At 41.3% G+C, this 17,119-nt stretch overlaps 1 protein-coding gene across 1 annotated transcript; it reads left to right on the top strand.

Moving 5' to 3' along the window:
• Positions 1-936: 936 nt before the first annotated feature.
• On the top strand, positions 937-17,020 carry RBP3 (retinol binding protein 3). Its single transcript, XM_056494905.1, has 4 exons — positions 937-3,984; positions 10,689-10,879; positions 13,712-13,854; positions 15,579-17,020. Exons 1-4 carry the CDS (start codon positions 937-939, stop codon positions 15,905-15,907), a joined length of 3,711 nt encoding a protein of 1,236 aa, XP_056350880.1. The 3' UTR covers positions 15,908-17,020.
• Positions 17,021-17,119: the final 99 nt, after the last annotated feature.

Here is a 17,119-nt window from a genome sequence, read left to right as displayed (position 1 = left end):
TGAAGCTCAGAGTGGGTACAGCCTGCATTCCGCATATTCTGATCCTCTTTCAAACTCTTAATACAATAGGGTCTCAAATACATTGTGAGCAGAAGAAAACAACCCCCCCACATTCTATTTTGGTATGTTGAGCCTGAAGTCTATTGGCTGGGAGCTGTCATCAGACATGACCATATGTTACCCAACGGTATTACAAGTAAATCCTAATTGAGTGCAAATTGTGAAGATTAAAGTCATCTCAGATTTAGCTGTATTATGTTGAGGCAAATGTGTTTCAAAGTCCTGTTTAAAATGCTGGCAATTCTCAGCACAGAAATTAAAAGGCTGTCATTACCTTGGATTTTATGAGCTGTGCTAAATGTCTGGAGTTCCTTGTTTGGAGCCCTTAGTCATAGAATGTAAGAGCAGTCCTTTGCAGCTCAGACTGAAAAACACCAAAGACAATGTATTGTCAACAACTTTTGAAAGAATATTAAATATTGATACAACTTAGTCACTGAAGAATCTCCTGGTATAAGCTCTTCGTAAATAATGGTGAAAGGCAGGGAGATTGCTATTCTAACTGGTTAAAATCAGTATTACATTTAAGCAATCCACTTTCAGAATAAGCCAGGACCAGTTTTGCACTACCTTTTGGCAGGGCACTACCTTTTGGAAACAATTAACTGCTAGAAAGATCTTCCTTGATGATTGAAGTTTATTACTGTTTCATAAGAGGCCTCTGAAGTAGTAAGGAGCTTCATCTATTGGTGCACTGTGGATGATGCACTCCATTTTAATGAGATTAAAGGTTTAGTACAGATAAAAGATCTGTTCAGTGCACCTGGATTCAACACAGGGATTTCAGTGCTTTCAGGATTCAGAGTCATTGGAGAGCTATGTTCGTCTTGATCGATAAGAGCTTCTGATTTCTTTTCTCTTCCATACAAAGACAAAATGATCAGGACACATTTCTTGCTGTTTTCAGCACTGATCATATGCAGCATACCTGCTGAGGAAATCTTTCAGCCAACTCTAGTGCTGGACATGGCTAAAGTCCTTCTGGACAATTACTGCTATCCTGAAAACCTAGTGGGAATGCAAGAAGCCATTGAACAAGCAATCAAGAGTGGAGAGATCCTGGACATCTCAGATCCAAAAATGCTGGCCAGCGTCTTGACAGCTGGAGTGCAGGGTGCTCTGAATGACCCAAGACTGGTGATTTCCTATGAGCCTTTACCACATGCTTCTCCCAAACAGGAGGCTGAGGGTTCCCCTACCCGTGAGCAACTCCTGAGTCTTATTGAGCATGTGATCATGTATGACAAGCTGGAAGGCAATGTTGGCTACCTGAGGATTGATTATATCATAGGAGAGGACATTGTGCAGAAAATTGGACCTTTTCTGGTGGACAAGGTCTGGAAGACACTGATTGACACATCTGCCCTGGTGATAGATCTTCGTCACAGCACTGGGGGACAGATTTCTGGCCTCCCCTTCATCATCTCGTACTTGCATGAACAAGACAAGAGGCTCCATGTTGAGACTGTGTACAATCGTCCCTCCAATACCACCACAGAGATATGGACACTACCAAAGGTGTTGGGACAGAGGTACAGCAAAGACAAGGATGTCATTGTTCTGATCAGCCGTCACACCACAGGGGTGGCTGAAGATGTGGCTTACATCCTCAAGCACATGAACAGAGCTATCACTGTTGGAGAGAAGACAGCTGGGGGCTCACTGGACATCCAGAAGCTCCGTATTGGTCCTTCCAATTTCTATATGATGGTTCCTGTATCACGATCTGTGAGCCCCTTGAGTGGAGGTGGACAGAGCTGGGAAGTGAGTGGGGTGATGCCATGTGTGGCTACTGAGGCAGAGCAAGCCTTGCAGAAATCATTGGACATCCTGGCAGTGCGCAGAGCGGTGCCTGGCACCATTAGCCACCTCAAAAACATATTAAAGGACTATTACAGCTTAGTGGAGAGAGTGCCTGCGCTACTGCGGCACCTCGCCACCTCTGACTTCTCTTCTGTGCAGTCGTCTGAGGACTTGGCCACCAAACTCAACACTGAGCTGCAGGCCTTATCTGAAGACCCCCGCCTGATGGTCCGAGTCATGATGCCAGGTGAAGCTGCTGATCCCCCAGCTGAGAAGCCAATTGGAACAGCAGCTGACTTACCTGACAATGAGCAGCTGCTGCATGCCTTGGTGGATACTGTCTTCAAGGTGTCCGTGTTGCCAGGCAATGTTGGCTACATGCGCTTTGATGAGTTTGCAGATGCCTCTGTGCTTGTAAAGCTGGGGCCTTACATTGTGCACAAAGTGTGGGAACCCCTCCAAAATACAGAGAACTTGATCATGGACCTGCGTTACAACCTTGGAGGCCCTTCCTCCTCTGCTGTGCCTGTGCTACTCTCCTATTTTCAAGACCCTGCTGCTGGTCCTGTCCATCTCTTCACAACTTATGACAGATGCACCAACCATACACAGGAGCACAACAGCCAGGCAGAATTGCTCGCCCAGTCCTATGGGGCTAAGCGTGGCATCTACCTGCTCACCAGCCACCACACAGCTACAGCTGCTGAGGAGTTTGCTTACCTCATGCAGTCCCTGGGCCGTGCCACGCTGATCGGTGAGATCACAGCAGGAAGCCTCTCTCACACCCGCACCTTCCCTCTGCTGCAGCCTGGGCCAGGAATAACCCGCGGCCTGACCGTCACGGTTCCTGTTGTCACCTTCATTGACAACCATGGGGAAAGCTGGATGGGTGGAGGAGTTGTTCCTGATGCCATAGTGCTGGCTGAGGATGCACTGGAGAAGGCTGAAGAAGTGCTAGCCTTCCACAAGAACATGGGAGTACTGCTGGAGGGCACCGGGCAGCTGCTGGAGGCTCACTATGCCATCCCAGAAGTGGCTGGTAAGGCCAGTGCTATGCTCCGCGCCAAACGGGCCCAAGGAGGTTATCGGTCAGCCATAGACTCTGAGACTTTGGCTTCCCAGCTCACCAGTGACTTGCAGGAGGCCTCTGGAGACCATCGGCTTCACGTCTTCCACAGCCATGTGGAACCAGCTCCGGAAGAGCAGCTTCCCAATGTGATTCCCAGCCCTGAAGAGCTGACCTACATCATTGAGGCACTCTTCAAAATTGAGGTGTTGCCAGGGAACCTGGGTTACCTTCGCTTTGATATGATGGCTGAGGCAGAAACAGTGAAGGCCATTGGGCCACAGCTGTTGCAGATGGTTTGGAACAAGCTGGTGGACACGGATGCCATGATTATTGACATGAGGTACAACACAGGTGGCTATTCCACTGCCATCCCAATACTTTGCTCCTACTTCTTTGAGCCTGAGCCTCGGAAACACCTCTACACCGTGTTCGATCGCAGTACCTCCCGCAGCACGGAGGTGTGGACTCTCCCCCAGCTTGCTGGCAAGAGATACGGCTCCCTCAAGGACATCTACATCCTAACGAGCCATATGAGTGGCTCAGCAGCTGAAGCTTTCACTCGCTCTATGAAGGATCTGCACCGGGCCACAGTCATTGGTGAGCCCACAGTTGGTGGATCTCTCTCAGTGGGCATTTATCGTGTTGGTAACAGTTCCTTATATGCCTCCATCCCCAGCCAAGTGGTGCTCAGCCCAGTCACTGGAAAAGTATGGAGTGTGTCTGGGGTGGAGCCGCACATCACCATCCAGGCCAGTGAAGCCATGGCTGTAGCTCAGCATATTGCCAACCTGCGTGCCCAGGTGCCACAGATACTGCAAACGGTAGGCAGGCTTGTGGCAGATAATTATGCCTTTGTGGACATTGGGACTGTTATAGCATCCAACCTCACAAAGAACATCAACAAAGACAGTTATAAAGGGATCCATACAGAGGAAAAACTTGCTGGGAAGGTGACTGCCATCTTAAAAGCTCTTTCTGATGATGAACACCTGAAATTACTCTACATCCCTGAACATGCCAAGGACAGCATCCCAGGAATCATGCCAAAACAGGTACAGTTCTCTCATCCCAGCCATAGAAATGCCAGCTGGAATGGGAGTATTAAGTCAGATATCTTATCTTTTTTCTAGCCTATACTATAAATCCACCCAGATTTACCTATACCCAGAGGAAAAGTCAATGGTTTTGTGGGCTGAGCTGTCTCTGACACTTAGGGTAGTAGATTGTGGAATTAGATGGTACTTCTAGATGCATAGATTTTTGGGAACAGCCTTCAGGCAGTGAATCTCAGTTGCCATATGCCACAAGCAAAAGTGCAGGGCTTCAGGGTTAGAAGGGAAGATATGTCATTGTTTCTGTGATCCCTCTTCTTTCAATGCTGCAGCTTTTCCAGCTGTAATTAATTCAGAAACCCTCTGGTTTCAAACCCAGATTGTAATTTGAGGGAAGTTTAGTTGGACTAGAGTAAATGCATACAACTCACTAAACATGCAGCCATGTGCTCTCTGATGGACTTTTCTATATAAAATTGTAGCAGCTGACATCTATTACACTGGAATAACCCACAACTCCTTTGGTAGTGGCAGTGGAAAGTTGTTCTAATTGTATGTCATGCTCAGCATCAGACAGTTTCCCAGTGACCTAGAAACACTTTGGAAGAAGTATCTGGGTGGAAGTTAGGTGACCCCAGGGAGAAATTGATTTTTAATAATCTACTTTTGCCCTTGCTGTGTGGTTTGCATAACAGTCTGTGCTTTGTTCTGAGCCTGAGTGTTTATACACTGGTCTGCCTTGGCAATCTTTCTTGTTCATTGTTGTGCCGAAGGGAGCTCCCAGGAGCACTTGTTAAAATTCCATCTTCAAATTAAATAGAGGGTTAGGATAACCTGATCCCTTTCTTGGATGAAGTTAGCTGGTTTCTGGCTACTGCACTAGCATGGCTATCAGAGACGTATTTTCTCCAGAGACTCATAAAATTACTTTTTGAAGAGAATGCATTTGCCTTTGCAATGAACCAGAGTAGACCAAGTGTCAGGTAACTATTAAATGTTTCCTGGGGGAGGAAATCCGTGGACTTCCACACACTGAAATTTTTGGCATGCATGATTTAAAGTGGCCATGACCTTTGTGGTATTACCACAAATACTAAGGTCAAGGACAAAGTCTAAGCATTGCCGGGGCAGATTTTTTTTTTTCAAATTTGTTAACCACGAGATGCCACATTCTTGCCTCTAAGATTAAATGGAAATCATTAATTAAAGAAGTTTTCTATTCCAGCACTCTCCCTCCTAACTTGGTTGAGTGTAGAAAACTTTAAAGATATTTCATTACTTTTACAGAGTTCTGTGCTCAATTATTATCAACATACAAGTAATGACACACCATAATTTCTCCCCATTTTGCAGAATGGGAAAATCTTGCAAATTAGTCACTGTGACACTGAAGGATGTTAATGAATATTGTTGGTGGTTTTTACTTGTTCAGATCTTACTTTATTCAGACCTTAAACTTCGAGAACAGGACATAGAGGATAAGTATCTTATTTGTCACATGACATAAAATTCTGATCCTGATAGACTTAGTGAAGAAATGCCATTATATTATTCAATGCCTCTGTTTTACCATAGTTCTTTGTCAAGCAAAATGATTGGAAGAGGTCAGGGATACACCTATAAGAAGGAAATCACATCAGTGTGGATGAAAATAAAGACAAATGTGAGATTTCTCCAAGGTGAAATAATGTATGAAGAGCAGAGAATTACGTCTCTTATGAGACTAAAATAGTTTCCAGAGCCAAAAACATTCCCTCATATTGCTGGAGGAAATTGGGTGTCAAACAGACAAGAAGCATTAAGACGTTAACAAAGACACTGAAATCATGAAAGGATTTTCCTTAAGTTGAAGTTAAAAAGAAAATTCACCTATTCCACAGAGCCCTGGGCAGCAAGAGTACCTTCATCTCCTGCTTTGCTTTTGCTGCCATAAGAGAGATACTTTCTGAGGAACATTTCTATGTACCCCTGGGAGTAAATACCTTTAGAGTACAGTGCAGCATATATGATGGCACCAGCTGCATTTGTAAATTTAAAAAAAAAATTGAAATTCAGCAGCCCAACACATGGATATAGTGGCTCTCTTGATCTGTATCACATTTATTCCTTAAAAACCTAAGAGATGGTTTTTCTCTTGTGCTGCCTACCTTCCAAGCCACCCTCTCCCTTGACAGTAGAATTTACTGTTAATGACCTTGATGATGAAGCAGATCCAACACAATTAACTCAAAGTGATGATGAATAACTACAGGAAGGATGGGATGGGACACAGGAGACAGACAAGTGGATCACATGCAGACCTTTGCATCTGCTGCACTAAAATAGCTGCTGAAGCATAGGACAGGGGAGTTAATGTGTCTCCTCTAAGAAGCAGCAAGGTCACTGCTAGTCAGAGTTGTCAGCTGCAGAAATGCCACTTTCCAAAGTCAGACTTCCTTGAGGCAAATTTTGTCTATTCTTTTTGTGCTCCAGAAAATAACATCTTGCTTATAAGGCAGAGCCTTGTAAACTTGCTGACCTGCAGTTTAATAATCCCTGCTTCTTATTCTTCTGTCTCTCTCTTCCTCTCCAGTCAAACTTCCTCTACGAACTGAAACATTTGTGTTTGTGACTGTCTACCTATGGAAGAACTGCTGCATAAGTGTTATGTCCATTTTAAGTGACAAGGAGTCTCCCTCAGTGATTATTTTGGCCCCTTCTTAATGACCAACACTTTTAATCATTCTTTACACCTTAGAGAATTTTTGTAATGATGGTTTAGATAAGCAGCTGAAAATGATGATCAGAACAAAAGGCAAAAATTAATCCTTTATAACGAGAGATTGTTCTTGTATTTCAAATCCTTCTGTTTCCAGATGAATAATATGTATATATAGGAGAGTGAAGGAGGCAATAGTTAGAGATGCTTCACCAGAAAGAAGTACAGTTTGTTTGTATCCCTTCATTAATGAATGAAATCAAAATGGTCAGCCTCCAAGTGTCAAGATAAATAATCAAATTGCTACTTTTATTGCTAACAGGTGGAAAAACAGTTGTTGTAAGCCCATATGATGTTGATTTATATCAACATAACCACAGTAAAGTCAGTGGTACTATGCTAGTTTATGCAAGAGAAAAATGTCTCATTTTTAACTCTCATTGGCTCTTCACCTTTTCCAATCTTTGCTTTCTTGTTTCTAGGGTGATAGTAGTTCATTGCATAATTCTGGGAGGAAAGTAGCTTATTTAGGGGGAGTCCTGTAAAAATGTAAATTGCTTCTTCAGGGTTCAGAAGCTGAGCACAATTCAGTAGAGTCAAGCTGTTGCAGTAAATACTCCTCCTCATCAAACTGGAATGGAAAAGGAGGAATATAATCAGGACAACATGAAATGTTCTGCTACATTTAGCTCTAAAGAAAATTAATCTAGAGTATAATATGCACAGCCTTGGGCAATGGTTTTCTGGAAAGATGTGGCTCAAGTACAGAGACAGCAGAAAAGAGGGGCAGGAGTAAAGAGAACACTGAATAAAAGTAGCCTTCAAAAAGTTTAAAATATTTGAGTTGTTTATTCCGGAAAGAAAACTGAGAGGAGACATGAAAACAGTCTTCAGATACGTAAGAGACTGTTTCAAATATGAAAAGAATAATCTCTTCTCTTGTCCATAGTAAATAGGTCAAGAAGTAATGCACTTAAACAGTACAAAGTAGTGAACTCTGTTTACACTAGATCTTAAAAACATCTTTCTAATACTAAGGCTGGTGACGTACTAGGGTGGATTGCCTGGAGATCACCCAATAAAATGTGTGTTGTTAAGAGCAAGTGAGAATGAGCTGTCAGGACTATAGCTGATGCTGCTCAGTCCTTGAACTGGGAGCCCTACTAGGACAAACAGTTCCATTCCAGCCTATGAGAGTACACAGGGAAGCCAAATGTTCTAAGAAAAGTGCAACCCTGCCACTCAGCCCCCAAGATCTCATGGTTCTTAAACTAATCTCAGGGTTTGCAATGGTATTGCAAGGGTATTGGTGATAATATTTTAACAACCAGCAATTTACAGCACTAGCAACCTTAATGAAAATCAGAGTTCTTTTACAATCATCAGCACAAAAATTGCTATGGAAAAACAGGTTCTATCTAAATAGACAAAACAAAAAGGGAGAGATGAAAGGAGAGAAAAGAGGGAAGAGAGGCACATTTAGAAAAGTGGTTTGCCCATGGCTGGGGTTTGAATCAATAACAGAATCAGGGATCAAACTCCTTGCACAAGTCTCAGGGCAGCATTCTAAGGTCCTATTTTGTGTGATATCATGTGTTTTACTTAGGCACTTACCTGTGGAAGGAGTCTGCAGAACAGGACTGCAGACCCTATATAGTTAATGAAAAAACATTTTTCCTTGGCTTAAGTGGAGTTAGCCTGGAGGTCCTTTGGTGTAGCCACATTGCTTATAGTGTGCACCTGAGGGTTCATATTTAACAACAAGTCATTTGTATGTAAACACTGTCTGACTGAGCAGCAGATCTTGCTTTCAGCTGCATCCTGTCCCAGCTTGTCCCTGGCCAGCAGAGCCCTGCCTTCCAAAGGACAGCACATGGCAGCTTCCTGAAGCTTGACTTGCCTCCTTAGGTACCCTCAGCACGTGGCCCACGTGCCAATGCCATGAACCTGCAGTTTTGCAGGGCAGTAACTCTCTAATGTCAGTCACAGGCTCCTCACTTCTTCTGCTGAAAGGTTCAGCCACTTTCCCTGGCACCCCAGAATTACATTCTGAGTGCTTTTTCTGATTTCCATTCTTGGAACTTTTAGAATAGATACATTTTCATACATTTTCCTGCAGCCATGAAGAGCTTTTGTTTAGATCCTTGCACATTTATTTCACCTCGTAAGACTTGGGGCTTTATGAGCAACCTGCCCACCTTGAAATTTATACTGAATTTTCAAGAGTTATCAAAACTGAAGTTCTTGGTGAACAAAAATGTGATGCATCACAGTGAAAGAATAAGTCAAGAAAAAAATTATCAGAGTTATTAATCTTAGCATGCTTATGGGTATGCATTTAGCAGCTATTACTGGAGACAGAAATAAGGCATTTGGTGTTCAGTTAAAATATTATTTGTAAGTGTTCTAAGAGTAACACGTCAGTTTTATTTGCAGATGTTACTAATGAGTGATATTTTTATTTTCCTCCTGGAGGGAGCCCCAGTATCTCTGAACAAGATATAGGTTCTGTCAGAACAATCAGTGCATGTTGGATATATTTTTCAAAACTGGGATTTTTAATCAAAGTACAGTGGGCATATCAAGTAGCATTGCTGTCACTGGAAAGCAGATTGGAAATGACAAGCTCAGCAGTGCTGGACTGATGTGTTCACAGTTCAGATACAAAGGTTATTTTCACAAGGTATAGTGATAAAGAGGGGTGCAGAAAAAGGTTTGCTCCTTTTATAAGGTCAACAACTACTGCCCAACAGGGCTTTTAAATTAATGATTGCAATTTTGGTAATTTTGGCATACATGAGGGACTGAATGATGAAGTTTCATACGATGGGTAATTTTCACCTAGGTAACCTCGAGCTGTGTCAAACACAGCTGCATTCACACACCTTGGCAGAAACTCTTTCTGCTGGGGCAGACCTGCTTTTGGCAGGAGCACAGCTCCAGGCCAGAGCACTGTATAGAGGTCAGGAGATTATTTGACTTCTCTGTAGTTGCAGAAAGCCCCAGTGCCTGCCCAATTCCGTGGCATGTTGTAGACTGGAAGAGCACCTTTAGCACACAGCTCACTGCTGAGTCCTTGTTCTTTTGAGCGTAAGAGCATGGATTGTCTGGGTATGAGCTATGGCAGAGGGCAACTGATTAAAAAAGAAAGTATAACACCCTTTTCACAACAACCCTGAGGAGAAAAGACCAAATGGCTGAAGATCATATAAGGCATAGAAATTCTAAATTCTTATCTCAAGCTGAAGGAGAATCTGAAAATTCCATTTTCAGATACTGCATACAAAATAGAACTTTGGCAATATGAGCTGGCTATGTCTCACTGCATACAGGGGTTACTAGGATAACTTAGGCTACACGTTGCTACTAAGAAAAAGTCTCCTGTTTAATAACATAAGCTAAGCAAAATTAAAGAAATCACAACCTAACACGTGAGGCTCCAGGCACACGGCCACCATATAAGAGATTTAGCATATCTACTTCATGAGTATCCTAGCACGTGCTCAACACATGAGGTTCCTCACTATCACAGGCACCAGGTCATTAAGAGGGGCTGGGGCCACTCACACCTGCAGCCAGCAGCTGTTTGTCCAATGAAGCCAATCATGAGATTACGAAAGTCCCAGTGTTTAGAAACAACTCATAAAGGCAACGTGGGCTTGGGTGGCAGGCCTTGGACTGGGATCTATGCTGCAGGCTGGGATTGTTCTTGTAGCCTCTTTGCTTCAAATTCTTGTATTTTTGGAAAATCAACAGAGCTCTGGGAAATATAGGTGCATGATCCAGATTCTGGGCATGTTATTGATGCACCTAATACTGCACAAAAGTGCATTAGGCAATGCTAACCTATGTTTAGCATGCAAAAGTCTTGTAAAATTTATTATATTTTTCAAACTTGGTCTCATTTCTCACATGTCCCACCTGGATTAAAACACAACCCACATAATTTTGTGTCAAGCTACCAATGCCAGCAAATGATTTGTTTTGTTTTTTCATACTCTTTCAGATCCCTCCACCAGAAGTATATGAAGATTTGATTAAATATTCATTCCACACAAATGTATTTGAAAACAACATCGGCTATCTGAGATTTGATATGTTTGGAGACAGTGAACTTCTAACCCAGGTGTCCGACCTAATGATAGAGCATGTTTGGAAGAAAATTGTTCACACAGATGCATTAATCATAGACATGAGGTAAACCTTTGAATGGCAAATAACCAAAGCTCTTTCAAAACAGCATTTTATTTGTAACAGTGAATTAGCTTTACATGGCTTGCTCTCCTGTTTACAGGCTAACATTGCTAGGATTAAATGAGAAAAGGAAAACAGCCAAGGAAAATAATAACAGTCTAGAAGTATATCTCAAGATAAATTGTATCATCACTTGAGATGTTTAGAACTAAATAGGCAAATTTAGGGAATAGTTTGCAGAATGCAATTCTGGATGTTACATGTGTTTTATTTCTCTAATTTCTTTCTAATCTAATTCTCCATGTGCCACATACATATATATATATATAAATAAATCTTTACTTCATGTAGTGGCCAAGTGATTCAGCAATCTGTCAAAAAGACAGACCATGTTTAAGGCTGTGTTACAACATTTAATTTGCTGTATCTGCAGTGCTAAATAACTCTGGGCAATCAGGTCTGTACCAAACAGGCCTTGTGCACAGATCACAGAGGTACATAAAGGTACTGTAGCTCTCCTGGGCCCTGCTGCTCCAAGCTGCAGCATCATATGACTGCTCTCTGCTTAGAATTCTGTTGGACACTCCAGTGTGTCAATAGTGCTTCAAATCCTATGAGCCATAAGATGTCATCCATTTGTCACCAGCTATCAAAGCAGATTAATATAAAAATGTATGTTTCCTACACAATATATAGGGAATTAATTCTCTTGTTGTGGTCCAGAGCTAATGTGTGTGAGCCCAGAACATTATGAATATAAACCAAAGAAAATAAGGACTTTGTAAGAACTTGGTTTTAATGTTAGAACCAATTCCATCTATTGTTATCACAGGGCTCTTAATATTTAGTAATCTTCTTAATATTCTTTTGGGATTTTCAGCATAGGGAGGAAAAGTTGAGCAGAGTGATGAGAGCACAGAGGAAGATCTCACTGTGTGAGCACAGAAGAGGCAAAACAGCAACCAACATAAAACACCCATGACTGAATTTGAATTCAGCAAAAGAACCACCATCTTCCAGTACACTTGAGATAGCATTAGGACTTTCCTCTTTCTTGCCCCAGTTTTCTCCCAAACTAAAAATTTCAGGGCTGGGGGCACTAAAACAGCAAAGATGAAATCATGTCTCAGGTACCAAATGGTATCATTATAGCCCTTTTCATGTGTTGTTTTGTTTTGGATTTATTATTTTTTTAAATATATATATTTAACATATTTCCAGTCCTTTAATTGCACATAAAAGACCCAGTCTCTAAAGGCATATAAAAGAGAACCCCAAACAAACCTTCTGAAATCCTCTGTTTGCCAATCTTACGATTTTAAGACTGACGATTTAAATTTTGCATGGGATTAACTGTAATGAATAATGTTTCTCATTTTACAAGTTTTCCTCCCTGAAACAGGTGGGCCACTCATGAACTTCATATTTAGATAATTTCAATTTTGCATGGGATTAGCCATAATGCATAATGTCTCTCACCTTAATAGCTCCCCTTCATAGAACAGCTGTGCCACTCATGAGCTTCATATTTTTAACTCTCACAGCATTGATAAGAGAAACTAATAAACTACAAGGTCTCCCTAAGGTCACATAAGAAATCTGTAAAATGAGTATTAGTATCCAGAAGTTAAGTTAAAACTCTGGCAACTGCTCAGTCATTATTACTGACTAAGTTACTGCAGTTTCACTGTCTGCAAGAGTCCCAGGAAGAGCATTCCAGCGTTGCCCTGCCTGCCACCACCTTCAGCTGTGATGGCTCCTGTGGGAGCCTGGGCTCTGCTGGGCTGAGCTGTCTCATGGGCTGTGCAGCAGCAGCCCCTCCTGGCAGCACAGCACTCTCAGGGACATGCTGAAGATGGTTATTTAACTTCTAGCCAGTCACAGTGTCAATCATACAGCTCCCAAACGTGAAGAATAAAGGTGTAGCTTCACTGTTTGGAACATAGGCCTCCTGGATTGTCAGATCCTTTTCTGGAGGTGAAAAATCTTAGCAATAGATTGTACTGAATAAGCTCATTTTCCAGCAGGTTTTTTTGCTGGAATGCCTGTGCTAGGTACTCCTAAAATCAACTACAGGAAAGTACTGAATCCACACTAGGAGTTAATAAAGTACAAACATTTTTAGAACTGTGTGTGCTCTTGTATTAGTGAAAAGTGACAGGCAAAAATATTTTGGTAGTTAATTGTGTGTATTTATAGCAGGGGTTCTCCAATACAGGCTCTTCAGTAAAATTAATCTTCAGAGACTGCTATGGAATTAAACTGCAACCAAAGTTCTCAATTACAACTGTGTTAAATGAAGCAATTGACACAATCTTTAAGCACAAAAAAATTACCTCATTTAAGCCACTAAGTCTTCTCATTTTGTGTAGCAAAAAATAAGAAGAGCACCAGTGCTACAAACATATGTTGCTTTAATTGGAATCTAATTTTATGTATTAGGGTTTAGGTATTTACTCCTTGCTGGCCTACATCAGGAACAGAATGAGTCACTCAGAGGAGAATAACAAGAATCTGATATTTCTCTGCAGATTCAGAGTCTTTGGTTACTTGCTGATTTTTTTTCTAGGTAATATCAAGAAAAATAAATAGACTTTTAAGTTTCATGTTTGCTTTTGAAGTCAGTTGTGGGCAATAACAGTCCAACACTCTTAGACAGGACTTTGTTTATCTAATAGACGTGCAAATGCTGATAAGGGAGAATTAATGTAAATGTATCACAATGTAGCCATAAGTCTTTTCAGGACTGATATTAAGGAACAACTCCTGGAAGGGAGATTTACTGCCTGACACAAATTTTCACTTGTTTTCTTAATATTTTAAATTTTTGAAAAGGTATAATATTGGAGGCTCCACTACACCCATAGCAATCCTATGCTCATATTTCTTTGATGAAGGACACCCAGTTCTTTTGGACAAAGTTTATGACAGACCCAGTGACTCAGTAAAGGAGATATGGACCCAGCCACAGCTCAAAGGTAAACAACAATTTCTTTTCAGAGTAGCTTTTCATTTCAGATGTCTCTCCTTGTCATTTTAAAGTGAGTCATTAAATCCTGTAACTCATTTGGTGAAAGCACCTGCCATGATCAGCTCAAGCTGTGTAGAGAATGTAGAAACAAAAAAATGTGCATTTCAGCCATGTCACTCAATGCCATCTACAAATAACAGTTTATCACTCCTAGAAATGGGAGGCACAGAAGTCTGTAAATTGGTCCCCAGAAGTTTAGTCGAATTAAAAGGAATCCAGTGTTGCCTAGACCTCTAGTTGTTCCCTACTACCTACCTGTGTAATCCTCTTCATCAATAGATGAAAACACCCCAGTTTATCCAGAGAAGAGAAAGAAAAATACTAAATTTTGTACATCTGGGTGAGTTTGAAGCATTTGGCAAGTGTCAGACATCCCCCACACATACCCTGCCCCAGTTTGTGGAAGTTGAAAGGGTGCTGGAACATGCAGAAACAGAGCTCTTCAGTGTTCACAGTTAGAGTGCCAAGAAGCCTTAAATATGGGGTTTAATTATTTTCCTATCTTAAGCTAAGACAGTAGCAAAACAGTTAATGGTGTCTGCAGATGTTGGCCTGGATCAGGCTGAAGTGGTTAAACTTTGTCCCAGTCTGCAGGGTCCATCTATTTTCCCAGGCAGTCAGAGGTGGGTTGTGCTTAGGGATATGATTTCTATGGACACATTCCAGTTCCCATCAAAGAGAACAGGCAGACTCATATTAACTTCAAAGGAGCTGGATCTGGTCCTGTATTATATGTATCTACTGTGAAAAGAGTCTTCTAATGGTTATTATGTTTATAGTGAAATGAGAAGACCAAAGATGGTGTGAAAACTAATTACCATGCTATTGGTCCCCTCTCTTTGAATTTAGCATGAGAACTACATGTCATATTATTACTTACTTAATAGATTGACATTTGTAAAGCAGTTTGGTTTTCAAGTTACCAAATCTAATTATTACCCTCTGGTCATTCTTTCAAAGAAACTAAACTCTCAAAAAGTATCTAGTATGTTCAGATATATTGAAAATAAAGGTCAAAACCCTTCCTATTCCTGTCAGCTGTTTTATGTAAGAAAATGAGATACTTGGCTCAGATCCTAATAATAAAGGGGTATTTGTTGAAGAGTTTGGGACAAAGGCCATGTATAGCATCCATTTACAAACTACAAAAAAGCTGTGGGAAACCACTGTAAATGTAATTTCAGAAAATAATGCCTGCACAGTTGCAGGCCAAGTTCTATGAGAGCCATGTTCCTAGAGCAGGGATGAGGGTGAAACTGAAGATGCTTCTGGATGAGTTTTGACTACTCCTGCTGCAATAGTGAAAAATGTCATTTTTCTCACCTGTCTATTCTGCTACTAATGAGATCTGGAGCTTCTGTAAAAGTCAAAGCCACAGAAGAGCTGACAGTAATAAACATGAGCTGGCTTCTGTCTTTACAGAGCTCATAACCTGAAACTGACGGCACAAGAGCACCACACAGGGAGGCAGCTGTTTTTTACAGCATATAGTCTGGGCTAGTGTTAAAAGTACTTTAATACTATCATAAGCACAAAGTAAAATTCCAAACCTCTTGGGTTGCTAACAGCAGGTAGGGAGCAATGCCTCTATCTTGGCTTCTCTTTGCTCTAATATACAAATAAATCTCTGAAAAAGGATTCATTTCTGATGGGTTTTTTCCTACCTTACAGGGGAGAGGTATGGCACTCAGAAGGGGCTGGTAATCCTTACCAGTGCTGTGACAGCTGGGGCTGCTGAAGAGTTTGTATACATAATGAAGAGACTGGGCAGAGCTCTCATCATTGGGGAGCAGACCAGTGGTGGCTGCCATTCCCCACAGACGTATCAGGTAGATGACACCAACTTCTACATCATCATCCCTACCTCCAGATCAGTCATCTCTGCAGACAGCACCTCTTGGGAAGGAAAAGGAGTCCCTCCTCACATAGAAACACCAGCTGAAACTGCACTCATCAAAGCAAAGGAGATGCTCAATGCTCACCTACACACCTCTAGATAGCCCAGTGGAGGAACACATCCCTAGTTCTTATGAAAAGAAAGATAGCCACCCAAATGTAAACCCTAGAAGTGGGAGCTGCATTTCAATCTCTATGGTCAGTGATTTGATTCCCTGCACATAGCTCAAAGTGACTCCTTTCCAACATGCTGGCATTTTTCCCCATTCTGTGGAACCCTGCTCTTTCTGTGCATGGTTGAAATACTTCAATAATTCACTGGGGTTTCTGGATTCCTCTCCTGAAATCAAACATCAATGTTCAGTGTGTCAGTTTTTTTAAGTGTAGCTACCAATCACAGATTTCCTTTTGTCCATAAAAAAATCTCAATTGTCAGTATTGAACAACTTTAAAGACAGAAAAGGCTCTTCTTCTTTGGAAATTTCGTACATTCCTATATATACATCTTTAAAAATTAACAGTAGTTGGAAGAGTCTGTTTTCCAAACTGCAAAAGCTAAATTAAGTCTCTTCTCCATTTCATCTAAGCATATTAAAAAAAACCATTCCCAGTCTGACAGGGTTGCCAAGACTCCTAGCATTTGAAAGGAACATGTCTGCTTCTCACATTGTCTGTCAGAGGGGAGGATGAGCAAGACAAAGGCAGTACATTGACTCTTCTACCCAGTGCTCAGATCAACTGACTCAAGGAAAAGGATCATGGTTTTACTTAAGGCTAAAATTAGATTGCTGTCCTGCCCCCCACCACCACCCTCCCCCCACCACCAAAAAAAAAAAAAAAAAAAAAAAAGAAGCTGAAAAATATCCTTTTCACCCTGCTATCAAACTACATATGTGATAGTGTATTCCAGGATAACTCACAGAGATAGTGACATAACCTTAATGCACAACACTCCTTGTCATTCCTACAATTCTTAAACATATATCTTTGTAATTGTTTAGAAATATGTGTAACTTTAATTTGGAGCTCAGATCTCTACAAAAGGCCAGCTGTAATGTAATTAAATTAGGGAAATAGTCCCCCAAAATTCAGTTAGAGTCTATAGCAGTTACAGGTTGGTGTTTATTTGCTCATTTGTAAGTTTCTGCCATTTTTTTTATGAATTGTGTTAACACTTCAAGTTTTTACAGGAAGAAAATTTTATGAGCTAAATAGATTTTCCATCTTTTTTATTACTTGTCTTACCAACTACACTCAGTGTGATTGCTAACCTGAACTCTTTTGAGACATTTTCATGTTCTGATTTTTATGCACTA

Source organism: Oenanthe melanoleuca, chromosome 6, assembly GCF_029582105.1.
Source record: "Oenanthe melanoleuca isolate GR-GAL-2019-014 chromosome 6, OMel1.0, whole genome shotgun sequence".
In the NCBI taxonomy this organism is placed as follows: domain Eukaryota; kingdom Metazoa; phylum Chordata; class Aves; order Passeriformes; family Muscicapidae; genus Oenanthe; species Oenanthe melanoleuca.
This window is presented reverse-complemented; position numbering and strand designations above follow the sequence as displayed.